Raw genomic sequence first — 15,038 nt, 5'->3', positions numbered from 1 at the left:
ATTATGAATGAATGGACAGGAACCTGGTATTAATGAATATAGCAAGCTGGTGAGTGAGTTAATAAAGATAGCATTATATCTCATAACACAGTATTTCACGGGTGTGACTGAGCACAGGAGCTGTCAGCTTCTGATTGGTCGGTAGCTCTCACTGGGTATGTGTTTAGTGTGCGGTTGGTGAGCATTGTGTGGAAAAGGCAGCCTAGCCCCTAAGTAAGGCTGGCAAGACCCACTGATGCTTCAAGACAATTTCACCCAGTGCTGCCACATTATTGGTAAATTGGTTTATGAATGTGCAATGTAGTCAATCAATATTGGGCGCTTTATCCCAGAGTGCGAGTCATCCTTTTCGTCTGAAAACCTATTACCTCCAAAAGTTGAAACTTTTTTAAAAAAAATTGATTCACAATCATTGCCTAGGGCAGCATTTCTGCTTAGTCCTAGAGGTGGTGGTGAACTGCTGTTTTGAACCACTGTGGTCCTTTGGTGTGTAGGAATACTCACGGTGTTGCCACCTCTAGTAGGTTATCCTGCCAATGGGACAGCTGCAGAGATGGTGGGGGCCTTGCCTGGGTCACATGTGTGGGGCATGATTCCATGCGAATGCCTGACTGTATCAGGCTATTGTTCAAACGAGACCACTGGACAGGATATCCCTGCTTTGATTTTAATCAGAAGGACTTGGGTTGACAGAGTAGTATTTGCCATTACAATTTTTAGCACTGTGGTCTAATCCAATTTCTGTGAGATATTCTACAAGAATTGTCTACACAATTATGCCATTTGATTGTAGAAACATGTATTGTTATGTTGTGGTTTTAAAATTCACAGAATTGTGCTCATTTTAAAAACTGGTGAATTTTAAACCAAATATTGTGTGCATCTGTCTATGATGTGTTTGTGTTCTATCCATGTGTATTTAGACAGCTGTGAACACTCAACTGCAAAGGTCATGAAGGTTTCTTATAATTTGCCTTGCTCATTTTTAGCTAAACGTTTATTCTTTTGAAGAGCAATTAAATTCTAATGGTCGACGGCCATTTCTTATTTTTGGAAGAAAACAAGCTTGGAAAGAGTTTGAAAACAAAAATTGCCATTCAGCACTGGATGATTCCAGGATAGTTAGATTCTGAAAACTTGTCACAGATTGTGGTTCTTTCCCTCATCTGCCAGTTTTCTTGATGACATAGAATCTAAATACACAATAGGCCTTTAAACGCAACTGGACTATGCCAATGCTGCTATTTCGTATGACCTTCATCCTTTTTTTTAATTCTAATGTTAACTGCAATTTTGTTTTTCCTTTCTGTTTATCCAGCTTCTTCATATTGATGCATATAACATTTGTCTCTGCTATGCCTTGTGATGCTGATGAATATAATACTTTTCTTCACATTTTATTTATATCCTTCAGTACCTTTCTCGATTTAAATCGTGTTTTAGTAGTGGTGGCAGTCTTTCTATCTACAAAAGATAATGGAGAGGCTGCAAACAGTCCATTTCAGATGGAGTGTTTTCATATGACACCATCTACCTTCAGTTGCTTGTTGAATAGGCAAGTTCTTCCGCACGTGCCAAACTTGAAACCACCAGATGTCATTGAGGATTCAACGTTGGCATCTGCCAAGCCAGTGTAGCCCACAAGTTGTCAAAGTGATACACACTAGCTCACCGGAGCGGTTGCTGTTTTCCTCATTCACTAGCTTCTGGCTCCCCGGTCAGATAATTGATCTTAGCTGGCCCTTGTTGCATGGTGCATGCATTCCTCAAGCAGGAGTCTTGGCATTTCATTAACCATCTGCTTCTGGACACCAACTCCCCATACACAACGTGCTTGAGTATATGACTGTGTCTTCAATTCTGCAGACCTGTCCAAGCCAACACACTCACGCCTCTGTTTGAGCGATAAACATTTTGCTGTTTAGAGGTCTATCTCGTTAATTATTTTGTCCTAACAAGATGCACCCAGAATGTTACACAGGCAATAAGGATGGGAATTGTTGAACTCCTCCTCACAATATGATTCACAGCCACATAGCAAAGTTCTGAGCACTGTAAACCATTAGCTTGGTCCTAAGGGTCAGTTTGATGTAATAACGTGTTCTGTGAGTCATTCAAAGATAGCAAGTGCTCTCACTGAGCCAAGAGACTCTGTCTGCCTCTTTCACCATATGCCTGAGGTAGCAGAATGTTCTAATAATTTCCGGGGGGTGCTATTTAGTGTGACCAGGGGTACAGATTGTCCATTTCAGTCAAAAATCTTCGAAAGCCTAGGGTTTTATTACTCTTCTAGCCAAGGAAATCAAATTGCAGAAATAGGAGAGATAGTCTGAGTCTTTGTTTTCTGTGTGAATGACTAATGCAGGAGCATCAGTGTAGAGGCGATCCTAACTAAGTGTATGATCGGTGTATTTTTTTAAAATTCAGTTTTGATAGATTTGTAGGGCCATCTCATGTGATATGCAAGTAGACTCCTCCTCTATCTTGTAGAGAAGGGCAATTAGTAGGATCCTGGAGAAGAAGGTGCTAAACAGGATGGGAGCAAGAACACGTCCATTTCACACAATCCTTCACTCTGAAATTGTTGGGAGGGGAGCCATCAAACTTTACAAGGCAGTGCATATTGCATGGAAATAACACACAGGAGACTGAAGAGCTTTGATATACAGCCAATTATTCCCAAATCTTGTAGAGTCTGGCTCTACCAAAGGTGTTGGATACTTTGGTGAGATCTATGAAAGTACGGTAAAGAGATGTCACCTACTTTATATGCTACTGTTATAGCAGACTTACAGAGAAGATCATGTCAGTAACCTGGCCCAGGAACCTGCACTGTTTCTGGACATGCTGTTATACAAGTCAATGAAGTCTTAAGAGTGACCTTTCTCTATGATACAAAGGTGTGAGTTATGCTGTAGATATTGAGTTCTTCTCTGTCACCTTTTTGTGTTTGAAGAATGTGATGACATTTTGTGTCATGCAGTGCATGTGAAACGGAGCTTACTTTCCAGCAGAAGAAGAAAAGATGGTATTGGTGTCCCGTTAGATGAGACCTCTTTTCCATCCATCAGCCGTTTAGTTGCGATGCTATCATTGCTGAATGTCTCTGTTTGCTTACCAGGCAATGGCTTTCTTGAGCTCACTGGATGAAAGATATTTCCTAACCCATCCATGACATGAAGCTATTGGAGAGTATTCCAGGGAACTGAAGATCCGAGCCAATGTGTAGTACTTAAACAATATTTTCCAGGTGTTAGCTGTATTTTGGAAGGGAAATGCTTAACTTACTGAATCATGAACAAGATCCAGACATTTAGTTGCTGCGTTATACCTCTCAGTTTGGCATTTTGAGATACCATCTTTGCTTTGCTTAAATATTTTGAGAGTGAAGTTGATCAGATTAAACTCTAGCATAATGCTCGAGTTGGCATAATGCTATCCAGTTATAGATCATTATTTGGACTGTGAAGAAACCTTTCCTAATTCTGATAAAACAATAACTAACTATTTAAATGTCATGAGTATCTGGATATTGACAAGGAGGGCTATGTTTTATCTTATTACAAAGCTAAATTTTAAAAAGGGTGCAAATACTCAGCATGTCAGGCAGTATCTGTTGAGGGAGGAACATAGTTAACATTGAAAGTTGCTGACTTTCATGAGCTTAATTCCATCATCAAACTCCAAGTACGTAAATGAATTGGAGGCCAAAAGAGGTTTGTGGGATTGATACCTGGAATTAGCAAGTTGTTTTAAGAGGACAGGTTAGACAGGCTGGTCTTATTTCCACAGGAGTTTGGAAGAGTGAGGGCTGACTTGACTGAAAATCCTGAATGGTCTTGGCCATATTGATGTTGAAAAGGTGTACCCTTGTGTGGGAGAATTGAGGTATACTGATGTATAATTAGGTGTCCCTGTTTTTGAAACAAATGGGAGAAATGTTTGGGAGTTCTGCATTTTTGGAAGTCTCCGCCACAGAAGGCCATGGAAGGTGGAGATGGGTAGATTCTTGTGAGGCAAGAGAATCAAAGCTTATCAGGGGTCAATAGAAATGTGGAATTCTAAACAAACATTGAATTGAATTAGCTTTGTTGTCACATGCACTCGAATGAGTACAGTGAGAGCTTTACAGTCACTGCATGACAGCACCTTCTTAATTACAAAGGTACCTAGGTACTGATACTTAAGATCAAATACTTAGTCAAGTATGATCCTTTATTGAAATGTACAGCAAGTTCAAGAATCTGGAAGACCAACTTTTTTTTTAAATTGACGTTTGCATGACTCTTAATGTAGCTTGATGTGACTATATTGGTTTGTGCTGCCCTAAGCACTGTTGACTGGTATGAGCATTGCTATAACTTCCAGTAGTTTCAAAGAAGGAAAGAGAGCTTGAAATGTAGATGTAAATGTATCACAGATCTTGAGTACATATACTGGAGAAGAAACAATTTTGTGTAAATGCTACATTTTGTGGTCCTTTTATAGAATAAGAGTAAGTCTGTTTGGAGTATAGTGGGTGAAAGCACCAGGTGAGCATGCTCTGAGTAAGAGACGGGGGTGAAGGAGCAAGGTGAGCATGGTCTGAGCAGGAGGGGGGTGAAGGGACAAGGTGAGCATGCTCTGAGCAGGGGTGGGGTGAAGGGGCAAGGTGAGCATGGTCTGAACAGGAGGGGGGTGAAGGGACAAGGTGAGCATGGTCTGAGCAGGAGGGGGGTGAAGGGGCAAGGTGAGCATGCTCTGAGCAGGGGTGGGGTGAAGGGGCAAGGTGAGCATGGTCTGAGCAGGAGGGGGGTGAAGGGGCAAGGTGAGCATGCTCGGAGTGGTGCAGGAGTGGGAGAGAAGATTGCGAAAGGGGCAGTGTGAGGATGCTGGCCAAAATGGCACTGGATTGTGGCAACAAAATATTTTTCAGTTTTCCCAAATACATGTGACAGTAAAAATTGTTCATTCATTCAGATCTCTAACTTCCTGTATCCTGTAATATTTAATTCTGATGGTTTTACAGGGACTTGGATAAAAATTACTGCAGGAATCCTGATGGAAGAGAAGCCCCCTGGTGCTTCACTACAGATCCAGAAATTCGAGTAGCTTATTGCTTTCATATCCCAAGATGTGAAAATAAAACTCCAATTTCAGAAGGTAAAATGTGCAAATGACTGTGTGTATTTTAAACTGCCCTAAAAATAGGAGATTTCTTTGATGAAAGCCAGGGATGCCTTCCAATTTACAATGGTCAATATGATGTATTACAGTTTAAATGACTGACTGACTTTCTTAGACCCCCTTTTGGCACCATTTTGAACAGGCAGCAAATAACTTCACTATAGTTTCTCAGAAAATCAGTGGAGCACAAGAGGGCAGCAGCACACACTTTCCTGAAATTATACACATTCCTGGGCACAGGATCCACTTGACATCCCACACATCAATAATAAGAAACTTCATTGTACATCAAGGGTATTGAACATAAGAGCTTTGGTGAAACCACTTGGAATGTATGACCCACACTTCCAATGCTAAACTAATCTGAAGAAAAGATATACCAACAGTCTGTATCCCTTTCGCTTTCTAAAAATGCTGGCAGAACTGTTGTGGTTTTCCAGTGCTTTGTTTTTTATTTCATATTTCCAGCTTCTTTGTTTCTAATTTTTAATCTAATAATTCGTCCATGGACAACAGACATTTTTAGTCCTCTCACAATGTTGCCCTGATTAGTTTTAAAGAGGCCTAGTCTGTTTTTAATAAGAAATTATTCGATTTTAGTTTTTAAATAAAGAAAAACAAATATTGCTAAATTCAGTAATTGGACTTCAAATGAACACTGTCTTTTTGCGTTATTGTCCCAGCCTTCTTGTCTTGTAGGTTTTATACTTTTAAAAACTCTATTTAAGGCCTCCAAAAGACAATAATTTGGTTAACTGAGAGGAGAACATTTGTCTGGCTGTAGGGAAATGTGGAGGAGTGGGATTAGACAAGTTGATCTTGCAGAAAGAATGCACAGGTGTTGTGGGCTAACTCGTTTCCTCCTCTTGTGCAATAACCATTTCCATAGGCTGACTCTTCCAAGGCCCTGAAGGATGTGGGCAGTGGTGCAAGATCATGTGAGCCTTTCTCAACATCGAGGCTTAAGTGCATTTTCTAACCAAGATCAGCATGTTGGGTTGAGACTCACTACTGTGAGAAGCCTGTTAAACAATTATTAGTTGTTATCATAGAATTCCTACAGCGTGGAAAGAACAGGCTATTTGACCCAACAAGTCCACACCAACCCTCTGAAGAACCATTCCCCTACCCTATGTCTCTACATTTCCTCTGACTAATGCATCTAACCTACATACCCCCTGAACACTATGGGCAATTTAGCTTGGGGAATTCGCCTGACCTGCACATCTTTGGATTGTAGCAGAAATTGGAGCACCCAGAGGAAACCCATGCAAACATGGCGAGAATGTGCAAACTCCACACAAACAGTCGTCCAACTCTGGAATCGAACTCAGGTTCCTGGTGCTGTGAGGCAGCAGTGCTAACCACTGAATCGCTATTATTTAATCAAAATTTAATATATGCACACTCATTAATCTATTATGTTCTGAATAAACACCATATGTCAAGAATTCCTGGCATGAAAATCAAAGTGGGTACTTGTGTCTGCCATCTTGAACACTTGGCACTAATGGGCAGTGGCTACGTACACACATCCACAAGTGCTGGCATCTGACACATGCCAATCCCACTTCCATTCAGAAAATGTAGGGTAAGGAAAGTAATTCGGAAAGATGATCAAAGATGAGAAATGAGGAATTATAAACCCAAGTTGATACTGTCATCCTTAACCCTAATCTGTGATTTTCTATTTGCCTAGAATGTTACCAAGGGACTGGAACAACCTATAGAGGAAGTGTATCTAAAACCAGGACTGGCATTCATTGTGCGCCGTGGGTAAATTACAGCCAGGCTATTGCAAGGTAAGATTCCAGTTTTGTTTTTGGGTGCTGGGAATTGGGATTGTTCTTGTTATAAACAGAACATCTTTGTCTTTTAAACTAGCATTTAGGCATGTCTGCAGCTTCCTTCCACCTTCTGCCCCTCCACGGCACTGGTATTTAACCGCAGGGCTCCAGCAATGCATGGTATAGATAGCTGTTAAAGTTTACAGTGCAACAGTGAACTGGATTTAGTCAGCCTGACAGGAGCTTTTGTCCACTGGACAGCTGGTAGGAAACTCACTGTCAGCTCTGTGGAGGAGCTTCTGGATCTGTGTCCTTCAACACTTGAATCGTTGTTGGGGTTACCCCAGGATTTGGGAACCCCTTGAATTTTTAAAATTTTTTGTTGGGATGTGGGCATCACTGGTTAGGCCAGCATTCATTGCTCCGAGGGCAGTTGCAATTCAACCACATTGTTGTGGGTCTGGAGTCCATGTAGACCAGACCAGGTAAGGCTAGCCGATCTCCTTCCCTGAAGGAGATTAGTGAACTTGATGGGTTTTGTCTGGCAATCAGCAATGGATTCATGATCATCAATAGATCCTTTAATTCCAGATTCTTTATTGAATTCAGATTTCACCGAGTGCTATAGTGGGATTTGAACCCAGGTCCCAGAATGTTAACTGAGTTTCAGGATTAACAATCCAGTGATAATACTACTAGGGTGTCGCCTCGCTGTAAGGAAATGGAATGGAAAACCCCTTAGCCAAGAACTGCCAGTCAGTCTATGGAAGACAGATCTCCATCACTTGTCAACAGAAGCAGTGACAGCTACTGGCAACGTACTCACCTGAGGCCCAGGATTACCAAGGGAATATTTAGAGCAATGGGAGGTTGGGGCAGAATGGAGAATCATAAAGTGGACTTTTCAGATCCATCACCCTCCCTGTTATCAAATCCCTCCAAGTACAGGATAGTTCCTGAAAAGAAAAATCTGAGTCAGAGTTCATATGGTTGAATGTATAACCTTAACGCTTAATCACTCTTTCTCCCACTCCCTCTCCTGCTTTCACACCCAATTCTGTTTTGTCAACAGGAAACTCTGGGCTGTAAGAATTAATTGACTTCTACCCTTAATTTTACAGACATTTTCTTACCCTTTTTAAAATACTTGTGCATTTGTGTGTGCATACACTTGGGATGAAAAGGGGATATCATTCTAATTCTCCATTTGTAATTGAATGTTGATCAGTCTCTTCACATCTTGTAAGAGTAAAGATATTGTTATGTTCTGATGCACTGAGTATATTGATTTTATTGAATGAGCCACGTGACTTTTTATTTTGGATAGCTGTAACAAAGAGTAAGGTTGGCCTTTTTGTTGACAGTATAAATTTTTAACTTCATTGATGGGACTTGGGGTTCTGAAAAAGGCTCATTGGTCCCAAGACGCTTCGTTTTATCCACAGATGCTGCCAGACCTGCTGAGCTTTCCCAGCAATTTCTTGATTTTGTATCTCTAATGTAGTTGTGCAACATGAGTATCAGGTGCATTCCTCCTATTGTGGTCATAACACAATTTAGAAAAGTCTGTTGTACTTGGAAATAATCACACTGATCCTACTAGACCTCTAATTTGAACTATACAAGACCAATCAGACTGCGTATACAATAGTTGCAAATTGTATTGGTTTTACCTTCTGTGGTGGTAAAGATTATCAATCAAATCAGCTACTGGTAGAAAGATGTTGAATGACAGGCCCTTCATACAGTTGAATACAGAATGCTGGCAGGTCCTCCACAATTACATTTAAAGAATAGACCAATTTTAGTGACTGTGTAGCTTATTTGCTTGCCTGCTCCCTCTTAAGTTACATAACATCAGCACAAATATGATTGACCAAAAGCACCATTAAAAATAGACCAGGCATTTACAATTTAATGTCTTACCAAGGAAGGTGTGTCAGTGATAATGTTAAAACATCCACATTGCTTTATCCTTTTCAGAACAGAGCAAAGTTTTTCATTCTTCAACTGCTGTCTTTTTCCTACGCGCAGAATCACCTTGGACACCAATACTGAAAGCCTGGCAGAGAACTACTGTCGCAATCCAGATGCAGACAAACATGGTCCCTGGTGTTACACTAGTGATCCCCTCACTCCATGGGACTATTGTGCAATTGAACCTTGTAAGTACCAGCAGACATGTAAACTGCAGCCTGTAAGACTCCACTCACTTCAAAAGCAAAGTAATTTTCATGTTGAACAAAAATCAGAAAATTAGTCAGGGAGTGCCATGTGCTTGTTCTGTGCTTTTGCCGCCTTGGTTTATTTCAATGGCCAGAAAATCGAAAATCTCATAATTGTTTGGAGAAATCCACGTTTTGTATTTTCAAGCCAGAGAGTCTTTTGGGGCTGTTGGCTTCATTTCGTGAATGACACCATCACATATTTCAGAAAACTTATCACTAAATATTGTTATGTTAATAGCATAGACAGTGAGGCACTATTCTGTGGAATGATAAGATCCCATCACATTGAAGCAAACGTGTTCTCAGCCACATTAGCATGGATGCTGCAAACTTTGGTTTCAACTGTACGTTTATTGTAGATTCTAACAGATTCATAAAGCTCTGAGGAAAAACAAAATTGGGAAACTGAGAAAGATGACAAGTTAACTTATCCATTGACTCTGCATTTCACCAAGTTACCAAGTTAATAGTGTATTGTAGATTTTTGATGCTTGAGGTTTTTTTTAATATTATTCAGAACATGGTGAGTAACCTAATAATGCTTTCATTAAAAACTAGTATGAAATACTTAATTTTCCTTGAAAATTCAACTCTTAAACTTGATGCAGAAAATAATATTTAAGGTCTCATCAATCTTTGAATGGTAACTGGCAGGTTCATTAGTAATATTTCTATGACCTCTAGCATCTGTGTTCATAAGTAACTTGTGGATATCTGTGTAAACAGTAGATTCTTGTGTTTCCTTAAGAAAATATGCTATTCCTGCAGCTGTGAATGTCAAAGACTGATTGATTGAACTATTGGTAATAAGTATATTCTGAATAATTTTTCAGCTGAGCTTTTCAGTATCCTGCTGTTTTTCTGCATGTAGCAGTTCCTTTTGCATATGACATAATCAGAGTTATACATTATGACTTGGGATATGAGTGCATGTGCAGATTTGATACTGGCAGCATCGCTGCACATGTGCAGGAACTGAACAGAACTACACGTGTACAAAGAATCTGCATTAGAGCACTTGCACAGATCTGCTTTTATGTGTATGTAGGGCTGTAGAATCCTGTTAGGAGAAAGTGAGGACTGCAGATGCTGGAGATCAGAGTCGCAAGTGAGGTACTGGAAAAGCGCAGCCGGTCAGGTAGCATCTGAAGAGCAGGGGAATTGATGTTTCAAGTATAAGCTATTTATAATATGAAGAGCTTATACTTGAAATGTCGATGTGCTCCTCGGATGCTGCCTGATCGACTGTGCTTTTCCAGCACACACTCTCGACTCAAGAATTCAGTGCAAGTCCGTTTTCGGGGTTTCTGCGTGTGAACATTTGCAAGTGGCGCCAGGTATGTTCAGACACTGTTTTCACTAAAACATGACATAACATAATGGTTTTTATTAAACAATCCAATCCATTTGCTAAACAAATTTTATGTTGGATCCTCTTTTTGTTTTGAAACTTGCAGCTTGTCTGAATTTTAGTTGACACCAAATTGAACTTTAAGATTGTTATGAAAAAATATGACTGCAAATCCAATGCATCATGCAAGCGGGCTCAAATTCCATTGTTGTTGATGTTTGTTGTGATTATTTTGGCAGCACTAAAATTGGAATGATACTGGGAAGATTAGCCTGCACAGATTTTGCTTTGGATTTGAATTAAATATATACTTGTATTGCATTTCAATCCATGTGTCAAGAGTAACTTGCCTTGTAGTAACTTAATGATGTTTCTATTTAGGTGACAAAACAACATCATCTGAATCAGCCTCAGCAGGTATGCTCTTAAATTGTCACTTTTTGTTTTCATGTTTCAATGGGATTATTTCTTGGTGAGAAGCTCTCACCTGGAGAAAGCTTGTTAATTCATGTTGGTGGCTAAACCTATAGGTTGAATGCAATCTTCATCTTTTTTGTTTTGCTGCCTGGAAGGTTAGAATGTTACTGTAGTACATTTCCCATCTTTAAATATTCTCTGTTTACTCAAGTACTGACATATACATACAGATAGGGTGGGAAGGGCAGGGCTACATGGTTGAAACACTACTGTTAGAATATACATCAATCTTTTGATTTCTGGGTTATTCAAATTTTGAGTGTTCCTTTAATATTTTAAAAGGGCTAACACCTTTATGGTTTAGCTTTCTGTAAAGGTCTGATTTTAATGACATAGACACTTCTTTTATTTTTTGTTTCCTACCCAGTCCAATTCCCAGGCACTCGACAATGTTCCAGTAGAATACAAACAAGAATAGTGAATGGATTTCGAGCAACTGCCAAAACCTCCAGCTGGATGGTTAGCCTGCGACACAGGTAGAGCTCAATGAATTTGTGAACGAACCTTTTTCTAGTTAATCTGCAACTTCAACTTTTAAAATGATATAATCCAGAACTTATCAATTTGACAAAAACAAAGAGATTACATGACATTACAGTGTAGAAACAGGCCCTTCAGCCCAACAAGTCCACACTGCCCCGCCGAAGCGCAACCTAGCTATGCCCCTACATTTACCCCTTACCTAACACTACGGGCAATTTAGCATGGCCAATTCACCTGACCTGCACATCTTTGTGACTGTGGGAGGAAACCGGAGCACCCGGAGGAAACCCACGCAGACACTGGGAGAACGTGCAAACTCCACACAGTCAGTCGCCTGAGGCAGGAATTGAACCCGGGTCTCGGGCGCTGTGAGGCAGCAGTGCTAACCACTGTGCCACCGTGCAATATTTGCAATTTCTTTGTAAAAGAGAGATCAATACGTGGACCACTGATATCCAGAGACACTGAACTAGACATATTAAACCCCCTCCCCTATTCTAATCAGTGTTACCAACTTTTGATCCATTGGCATTGTTGATTTGAGATTGGTGACCATGTATAAGCTGCCTGATACTTTGCTCAAGTAGCCGTGGCTCAGTGGTTAGCATTGCTGCCTCACTGCGCCAGGGACCCGGGTTCGATTCTAGTCTCGGGAGACTGTCTTTGTGCAGTTTGTACTTTTTTCCCCCCCTTGTCTGCGTGGGTTTCCTCCCACGATCCAAAGGTGTGCAGATTAGGTGGATTTGGCCATGCTAAACTGCCCGTAGTATCCAAGGATATGTAGCTTAGACGGATTGGCCATGGGAAATGAAAGGTTACAGGGATACAGTAGGGAGTTAGGTCTGGGTGGGATGCTCCTCAGGCAGTCGATGTGGACTCAATGGGCTGAATGGCCTGCTTCCACATTGTAGGGATTCTAGCCACATTTATCATATTTGTACTTTTGATTACCTTTTTTTCTATTCTCTCAGTCATACCCTGAGGTTAGTTGTAGTGTCCACACTGTCACTTTAAACTGGTGCTTTCCTAATCTGTATGCTGTGTAGCAGATTATACATTATTAAAGCAGCATTGTCTTCCCTCTAAACTGGATTTTATAATTCAGGAAAATCGATCCAAAAGTTTGAGTAATTGCTTTTGACAAAAATAAAATTTGAACTCCTCAGCATTGGAAATAGGACTGTATTTATTATAATCAGTGTCTGTTTTCAATTAGTCAAAATTTAAAATGGCTGTGAATAAGCTGATGCAAAGTGAGTTTAGATTAGATTAGATTACTTACAGTGTGGAAACAGGCCCTTCGGCCCAACAAGTCCACACCGCCCCGCCGAAGCGCAACCCACCCATACCCCTACATTTACCCCTTATCTGACACTACGGGCAATTTAGCATGGCCAATTCACCTGACCTGCACATCTTTGGACTGTGGGAGGAAACCAGAGCACCCGCAGGAAACCCACGCAGACACGGGGAGAACGTGCAAACTCCACACAGTCAGTCGCCTGAGGTGGGAATTGAACCCGGGTCTCTGGCGCTGTGAGGCAGCAGTGCTAACCACTGTGCCACCATGCCGCCCACAAGTAGGCATTGGCTGCACCATTCCTGGAAACACTGCAATACCAGGCTGATACATGGAGGGGACAGAACAAGCCCTTAAGCCATCTCCCTGCTCCAAAAATCCATTTAATACAAACACTCCCACGTTCGGGAGATATCAGCGATTAAACTGATAAGAACAGAAACTACACATATTCCGAGCCAAAAGGCCAAAACTTTACTAAGTTGAGAATTAGAATTATTTGAAGTATGAGCAGTAGATGTATTCATACTTTGAGAATTTATTGCTTTTGAACTTTTGATGCCCTTTCCCAAGTGTTCAGCTCACCCGTCCTGTAATCTCCTATATTTACCTGGTTCTGAGTGTCTCAGAGGTTTAAAGAAATGACTAAATTACTGAATCTTTACCCAGATGTGATTTTTGAACAAATATAACAATTTGGTACAATTCCAGTACTTTGTTTCAACACAACCACTTTCTGGTTGATGGAAACCAATTTTAGATGTGGGTTTTGTTCTAATTATTCTGACTGTGGTATTAAAACCAAATGATGCGGGACTTCCTTCCAAAGATCTCTGATTATGGAGCAGTCCAGCATATTGTATATTGAGAAGTCAGCCCTAGAAAATGTTACCCATTTTCTGGATAGTTGGAACTTGCTGGGGTCTTTATATGCTGTGGGGTTGCAGCGACACACCTCCCACTAAATCTTTCTGACATTTAAACTTGTAAACCAAGGTGCTGAAGGAGTGGAGCTCAAGTGAGGGACACAGATAACTGATGACCTAAAGGAATCAAAGGTTGTTCGTTTTATGACTTTTTTTTTGCTAAGCCAAGAGGATAGTTGACCATAATTCCCATTTTGAGGGCGGAGTGATGTATGATAGTAGTAACGTGCAGCTCTCACTTGATCCACAAGTCTCTGGTCTTGCTCACTGTGGTTTGAAGCTGAATTCTGCCTTAATAATGGTGCTTCAAAGCTGCAATCTAAGATGCCAAATCAGAAGTATTGTTTCATCAATATATTTACCAGACTTTGTTGTGAACAATACCACTTCACTGGGGTGTTTTGTGAGAAAGTGAGCCCTCCTATACCTGAAGTTTTCACATTTAAAAACTTTCTAAATGTATGCAGAATTCCTTAATTTACCTGTCTTTCAGACCCAGATTAACAAAGTACAGACTGGGTGTCTGTGCTTTGACTATTTGTAATAAACTACAGACAACCAATTAGGAATTGTTGTCATATCACTCTAATCCACTCAAACTTCCCCTATACACATGCATAAAAACAGACACACAAAAAAATTGTTATGATTGAAGAGAAAGTCTGGGAAGGTGGTTCCCTGGTCCTTGTCCAGGGTTTACTCAGATCATTCTTGTGCTGATCAGAACACTGCTTTTTGATCTTCCTTCAACAGTTACTTTCTTCAGTTTGCAGGGGCTACAGGTGACTGCTTCCCACTTTGTATTGTTCTTTGATGTTGTCAATTAAAAATCACAGCTTGCAGAAACTGAAAAAGGGGAAAGAAAAATTGGTTATCTTCAGGCTTGAGATTCTTCCTTCTTGCAGAGAAAAAGGTCAGCCCTTGTTTTCATAGAGACCTGATTTGCTTCACCAAAATATTGACATCTACCAAGTTGGCTTCCAGGAGCTGAATAATCTCCAGTTAGAGATGATACTAGGCTTTTGACATTGATAACTGGTCACTAGGCCCCAGCCAAGCAGCTACTTGTTACCAGCCAATGCTCCATTTGTACTCCCATTCCTTGCCTCCATTACTTGGCTCCGTTATAAACTTGGCTTCCATTACTGCTTGAACGAGCAGCTTTGTGCAATGAGTATCAAGTCACTTACTTATAAGAAGTACAACAAAACCTTCAAGATTCATGGCATTTAAAATCGTTCTTTTCACAATTTAAAAATGCAGAAAAAGGGAAAACAAAAGACAATCTTTACACAATTAAGACTGTGTACATGGAAATCT

The 15,038-nt window shown here is 40.5% G+C and overlaps 1 protein-coding gene and 1 non-coding gene across 3 annotated transcripts in view; one reads left to right on the top strand and one right to left on the bottom strand.

Moving 5' to 3' along the window:
* hgfb (hepatocyte growth factor b) overlaps nt 1-15,038 on the top strand; it is a 54,812-nt gene that overhangs the window by 23,706 nt on the left and 16,068 nt on the right. For both annotated transcript variants that reach the window (XM_043713771.2, XM_043713774.2), the window contains exons 9-13: nt 5,009-5,142; nt 6,866-6,968; nt 8,988-9,118; nt 10,914-10,949; nt 11,377-11,485. In XM_043713771.2, the coding sequence (XP_043569706.1) occupies nt 5,009-5,142; nt 6,866-6,968; nt 8,988-9,118; nt 10,914-10,949; nt 11,377-11,485 (513 nt within the window). The remainder of the gene's footprint in view (nt 1-5,008; nt 5,143-6,865; nt 6,969-8,987; nt 9,119-10,913; nt 10,950-11,376; nt 11,486-15,038) is intronic.
* On the bottom strand, nt 13,079-13,270 carry LOC148145862 (U2 spliceosomal RNA). Its single transcript, XR_015761227.1, has one exon. It is a non-coding gene; the product is annotated as a U2 spliceosomal RNA (small nuclear RNA).

This window comes from Chiloscyllium plagiosum, unplaced genomic scaffold (genome assembly GCF_037043375.1).
Source record: "Chiloscyllium plagiosum isolate Xiang-an unplaced genomic scaffold, Cpla_swu_hap1 HiC_scaffold_23, whole genome shotgun sequence".
Lineage (NCBI taxonomy): Eukaryota > Metazoa > Chordata > Chondrichthyes > Orectolobiformes > Hemiscylliidae > Chiloscyllium > Chiloscyllium plagiosum.
The sequence above is the reverse complement of the archived record's forward strand: the minus strand, read 5'-3'. Positions and strand labels throughout refer to the sequence as shown.